The 6,345-nt window shown below is 34.8% G+C and overlaps 1 protein-coding gene across 3 annotated transcripts; it reads left to right on the top strand.

Moving 5' to 3' along the window:
- Positions 1 to 2,116: 2,116 nt before the first annotated feature.
- LOC128982861 (uncharacterized) lies at positions 2,117 to 5,955 on the top strand. 3 transcript variants are annotated; one of them, XR_008489749.1, is made up of 2 exons: positions 2,117 to 2,468; positions 5,617 to 5,955. XR_008489749.1 is itself a non-coding variant. In XM_054401906.1 (2 exons), exons 1-2 carry the CDS (start codon positions 3,212 to 3,214, stop codon positions 5,638 to 5,640), a joined length of 903 nt encoding a protein of 300 aa, XP_054257881.1. In that variant the 5' UTR covers positions 2,487 to 3,211; the 3' UTR covers positions 5,641 to 5,955. The 3 variants fall into 3 exon arrangements, 2 of the variants coding, with proteins under 2 accessions (XP_054257881.1, XP_054257879.1); XM_054401906.1 differs by lacking the exon at positions 2,117 to 2,468 and adding an exon at positions 2,487 to 4,090; XM_054401904.1 differs by lacking the exon at positions 2,117 to 2,468 and adding an exon at positions 2,487 to 4,767.
- Positions 5,956 to 6,345: the final 390 nt, after the last annotated feature.

The following is a 6,345-nucleotide window of genomic DNA, read 5'->3' as shown; positions in this document are numbered from 1 at the left end:
TAAGTAGATAATTTTTCGAACATGAACATTTTATATATTTATTAATGTACATTTAATAGATGTAAATTTTATAACATTTTATAGATGTAGTAATTTATCTATTAGAATTGTAAAAGTGATAATTAATTAAGTAAAACGCTATTACCGTAGGTCTCATCGTAAGACCTGGGCCCGGGACCAGTATATCTTTTTTTTAAATTTTGGCACCCTACTGGCCAAAACCACTATTCGTTAACATTTTTTATATGTATATAAGTAAATATATTAAAATTGTACTCATTGCAATATTACCAGTTCTTCATGGAGATCCAAACATGCAAATTAAAATTTCCTTAGTCTGCAGGTTTGCTGCGGCGGGGATTTTTAAATTGCGTAGTTTGATTTCTCATCGGAATCAAATTTATTATAGTGAGTTAGTTGTAAGTGTAATGTACAAATTGATAGTTTTTGGTATCTATAATTATTGTCTTTATTGGTTCAATTTCTCATAATAAAATATACCCGTCGCAGTAAACCTGCAGACTAAGCTAATTTTCGCTTACCTAGCAAGATTTACACAAAAGTATTCCCTTAAAACTGTCTAATGATAGTGATTTAATGATTACCTAAGTTTGCTGCTAAAGTGATAGTAAAGAGGTGTGTTTGCTGGTTAAAATGTCGATAGCTTGGTATGAAATAAACAAATTTCCCCGATTGTATTAGGTACAATATCCGTCAATAAACAAGCAAACTACAACAGTTGATTAAAAAAATAAAAATAACATAGAGTAATATTTACTTTACCATTATTATTGAATTTTATCTCCCCGTTAGGCGTACAACCAACGCTTTGTGGTACTAAATGTTTTTTTTTTTTTATAAGCCCTACAAAATGGTTTAGAAAGAAATAGAAAACTGTATGTTTTAGGGTCAAAAACGGGGAATCCCTATTTTACGTATTATTTAACGTTTAAAGTTTACACGTTTATACCAAATTTCATCAACATCAGATTATATTTGCTTGAGTTATCGTGCTGATGGACATATATCTAAAAATGTGGACGGGTGGTGTTTTTGGCTGTTATGACCCTTCAAAACGAAAAAGTAAATCGGTCCTGGGAGTCTTACCATGAGACCTCCGGTAATAGCTAATAGCCTATACCTTTGAATAGGAAATTCGCTTAACAAACTGATCAATTTGTACGGAAACAATAGAAACAAATCAATAGGCACCATTAAACTATTCATCCAAACCCGCGTGATCTTCCAGAGACCGCTCATATATAACTAATTTTTGTTTCAAGGCAAAGCACAAGAAAATTCACAACCGAATGTTGTATATGCAACACTAGTTACTAGGCCTACGTTATTATTTTAAATTTAATCATCATTATTTAAATACGGTCCAAATTAAAGATACTTTTATTGTGAACTCAACTAGTATATAAAACTATTTATTGTTCTTATGAATTGGATTGACTAAATAGATAATCAAATATATAAAATAAAATTCACAATAATAAATATACAATAATAATGAACTGATAATAAAATTCACAAAAACAGCTAAGTTTTTGGTTTTTATTGTAAAAAAAAACTGTGCACTAAGGGAACAGAAAATATAAAGGCTAGAAACAACTATGTATTAGAAACTATTTGGTAATTTCCTGAGCCGTCCATATATTACTCATGCTTAAGTTTAAGACGGAAATAGCTAGCTCATTTCCTGAATCGTCTTTATGCTATTACTCTAGTGATTCAAAGAATTGGCTGCAATACATTTCGTTTAACTTAATATCTCAACAATAAGAATTCAATTCTAGGAAGGTCACTATCCCATCAGTTGCCCTCTCAGTAACGGAAGTGTTTCCTCCCCCAAAGCCATTGCCCTTTGCACCCCTCCCCCACCGGAGCACCAAAGTCATCCTCCTCTCTTACCCACGGGTCAGGTACTTTTTGGGGAGAGAGGTATTCTTGGGGGGAAAGCTAGTTGGTGTGCGAACTGAAGCCTAATGAAGCGTAAAAGGGTTCGACCCCGGATTAGGGCCAGAGCTCGCCAGGCTTCCGTTTTCCAGTCAAAGAAGTGGTTAGTGATAACATTGCTATTAAAGATAAATTAGATCAACTGACGAAGCCTTTGTCGCAGGATAGGCCTAGGACTAATGAGTTTAGGGGAGGAGTAAATCTGACTTCTGCGATCCTCTCCCCCTCCGATTTGTTGAATAAAGATCAACTAAGTACTACTGGGAAATTAGAAGATTCTGTTTTGATAGTAGACAATCAGCCAGAGCCAGTATCTGTCAATATTCAAAGTTGTCCTTCTCACGTCAATGAAGAAACAAACATTTTTGTCTCTCCACCTAGCAACAGATCTTATAGTTCTGTGACCAAGAGTAAATCCAAAGTAAAACAAACAGAAAATGTGAAGGTTATAAATAACTCAGCACCTATTTTTAGTGACACATTTACAAGAGTTGAAACAAGGAAGGGTAAGTTTGATAGAAGGGTAAAACCTACAATTATAGGCTCAAACTTGTTGAAGTCAACCATTAAGGCTGCAGAAAGAGTTAAAAGTATTTTTGTGTCTAGATGTGCTCCGGAAACAACCGCAGGTGAAATCGATAGTTTTTTAAAAAATGAAAACATAATTACTAACCTAAAAACTGAAAAACTTGTGACTAAGCTTGATTTTTACTCTAGCTTTAAAGTTAAGGTTCCTGAAAAGGACTTCGAACGGGTCTTAAACCCAGACTTCTGGCCTAGTGGGTTGTTTGTCAAGGAATTTGAGGTACTGAAACCCAGTCATAGGCCGCGCCCTTTAGCCAAGCCTAGATCTGTACCCGAGAGACAGGACTCCGCTAAGGTTGCTAACAATCCTACTTACCCTAGTAGAGTTTTTTTTAGGGAATCATTCAACTCGTCAACCAGTGAATTAATCCCCTGCATTAGGCTTCTGCATCAGAATGTCGAAGGACTAGGTAATAAAATTGATGCAGTTGAGCACTTTGTGTATGATGTTCAGCCTCATTTCCTAATTTTAAGTGAACATCAGCGAACAGATAAGGATTTGGAACTCTTTAAATTCGATAATTATAAACTGATATCATTTTTCTGCCGAAAGAATCACAAGGGTGGGGGTGTAGTTCTCTATGCACATTCTGACATATCTAGCCTTGTTTCTACCATTCCCTGGACTAATGAATACTGTGCCGACCTAGACTGCGAGTTAGTCATGGGTAAACTTGTTATCTTAAATTTTGTGATCCTAATTTTAGGTATCTACAGATCTGGTAACGGGAACTTTGACAACTTCTTTCAGAGATTTGATGCTGTTCTCAATAGAGTTAATGGGCCAAACAAAGGTAACCGTGCAAACATTGTAATTTTGGGTGACTTGAACATTAATTCACTATGTACAAATAGGCTTTATATGGATTTCAGCGATCTGGTAAAAGTGTATGATTTAGATGATGTTCTTGCAACTGTTCCAACTAGATTAGCACATAACTCGGTTGGTAGTTCAATCGGCCATGTTATTACGAATGCCAAAAACTTTGAAGCCTATGTTGTTGATGGTGGTATTTCTGACCATTTTGGTCAGGTAATTGATGTATTTGATGACAGCCTATCTCATGTAAATATTAAAAGTAGCATAAGAAGAACTTCTAAAAGAAGTTTCTCTGATAAAAATGTAAATAGCCTAAAAATGTGTCTAGATACCGAAAGTTGGGAAAATGTTTATTCCTCTAATGATGTAAATGTTAAATGGGAAAATTTTGCTGGTACACTGCAGTGGTACCTTGATTGGAACTGTCCAAAAAAATCGGTCAAAGTAAATGTTAAAAATAGTGACAGCAATGGTAACAAGTTGTCCAATAAGGTTAGGTTAAGCAATGAAACTTTGAAATTAAAGGAAGATATGTTATACCAATCATACCTTTTCAAACAAACAGGCAATCTAGCTTTTAAGGATTCTTATAAGCAACTCAAAAACAAGTTTAGACTTGAGGTAAGAAATGAGAAGGCTAGCTTAATAAAATCTAAGATAGACTCCTCTCAGAATGTTTCAAAAAGTGCTTGGGCTCTGGTCAATAATCTCAGGTTGACAAATGTAAGTAAAAATGAGTTTGTAAATATTTCTCTGAAAGATGAGGAAAATGTTGTTGTAAATAGCCCTGTATGTGTAAGTAACTTGTTCAATGATTTTTTTGTAAACCCATTTGAGGGTTGTTCTAAAGGCCAAATCACATCTCTGTTGAAACCAAATAGTAGGGATGAGACTCCTATGTGCCCTGTGGTAACCTTGGATGAAACATTGCAGCTGATCAACGGCCTTACTAACAAACTATCTTGTGGATGGGATGACTTTTCTCCAAAGCTTTTGAAAGATTGTAAATATGAACTTGCTCCTATTTTGTGTCATTTGTTACAATATACAGTTGCTAGTGGTATTTTCCCCGATGTTTTAAAACTAACTGTTGTAAAACCATTGCACAAGAAGGGTCCGAAAGATAATGTTTCCAATTATCGGCCCATCTCTTTGACATCCACTTTCAGTAAGGTTGTGGAGAAACTTATGCTTAAGCACCTAAAAAAGTTCACTATTGAACATGACATAATACCTGAATACCAACACGGCTTTAGAGAGAGTAGGAGTACTACCTCGGCTGCTGCAGAATTTGTCCACACTGCCTTGAACAAGTTGGATAGTGGTTGTAAAGTGGCTGGGGTGTGTTTGGATCTCTCTAAAGCCTTTGACAGGGTCAACCATGCAATCCTGGTCAATAGGTTAGTTGAGATTGGCCTCCCTTCTTGGCTGACATTGTTGATTAGCAGCTTTTTAACCAATCGTATTCAGTATACAGAGATTTTTTATGACAATGGTTGGTCATTGGACAATGTCATGTCAGAACAAAAACATGTTGTTTCAGGAGTCCCACAAGGGTCCATTTTGGGCCCTTATCTGTATAATATCTATGTTAGTAATTTTCCTGCTATCAATAAGGTTGAAATTAGTATGTATGCTGACGACACGTCAGGTGTATGCTGGGCTCAGTCTTTTGAGGAACTCAAGCAGGGCATGGCCGAATTTGTACATAAAGCCAGCTCATATTTTGAAAATATTAATTTCAAAGTCAACCTAGATAAGACAGAAATTGTAGTTTTCGGATTGAGTAGTACGGGCATTCCTCTGATAGATTTAGTTAAGGATGATGTGATCTTTGAAAGTAAAGAGTGCTGTAAGTTTTTGGGACTATATATAGATCAGACCTTAACTTTTAAGAATCATATATCTCATGTAAGATCTAGACTTTTAAGTGGAATCAGCCTCCTTAGAAGAATATCTTTTTATTTAGATACAGATACGTTAAAAACAATTTATTTTTGTGTCATATTTCCTTTCTTGTCTTATGGCCTTATTTTCTGGGGAAGTTCTCCCGACTGTAATTTACATACAATTTTTGTTCTCCAGAAAAGAGCAATCAGACTGATAGCCAAAGTATGGTACAAAAGGTCTTGTAAAGATATTTTTGTTAATTTAAATCTCCTCACTTTGTATGGACTATACATTTATCAATTAATTATGCTTGTGAAAAATGATGTAAAGCACACAAATAAAAATAGTCAAATCCACAGGTACGACACGAGACGAAAGGATGATTTTCACCGTGTGAGGAGGAATTTCAACAAAACTGGCCGAAGTCCTTTTGTGATGGGGTCAATTTATTTCAACCTCCTACCAAACAATATAAAGGAATTAGAAGGCACTAAATTCAAAATTGCTCTGAAGAATTGGCTAGTTAAAAAAAGACCGTACTCATCAAAAATTTCAGATCTAACCGATTCGGCATAACAATTTGGAAAACTACATTTTGAGTGATCTAAGTTGAGCCCAGGTTTGTACACTAAGAGGTAATATTGTTTTATATACATTGAAATTGTATTCTTTTTTCTTTTATTTTGACATTGGTGACTTTTGTCTATGCATTGTATATATATGTTTATGGACAATAAATGATTTGATTTGATTTGATTTGATTTGATTTGATTTGATTAAATGGCTGTAATAACGGGAAACAAATTGTAAACAAAACACGACCTCTACATAAACCGTACAGAACTAACAATAAAATTGTCTTCAGCTGTTCCATAAGGATGAGAAATCTACTAAGGGAGTATGTTTTATCTATGGCTACGCTCACTCACGTTTTGGTTGCAATTTAGCTGTTGTCATAAATAAAAAAAAAAATAATAGTGCTGCACCCTGTTGGTAATCCTTGTAACTTTAATGCTATTGAACATCATAGAACAGAACCAACTTGTTTAATTGAAACACCTGTTAAGATTCATTAATTCATTTTAAAT

This window comes from Macrosteles quadrilineatus, unplaced genomic scaffold, assembly GCF_028750875.1.
Source record: "Macrosteles quadrilineatus isolate MER2022 unplaced genomic scaffold, UCM_ALF_1.0 Scaffold_1__1_contigs__length_201487025, whole genome shotgun sequence".
NCBI lineage: Eukaryota > Metazoa > Arthropoda > Insecta > Hemiptera > Cicadellidae > Macrosteles > Macrosteles quadrilineatus.
The sequence above is the reverse complement of the archived record's forward strand: the minus strand, read 5'-3'. Positions and strand labels throughout refer to the sequence as shown.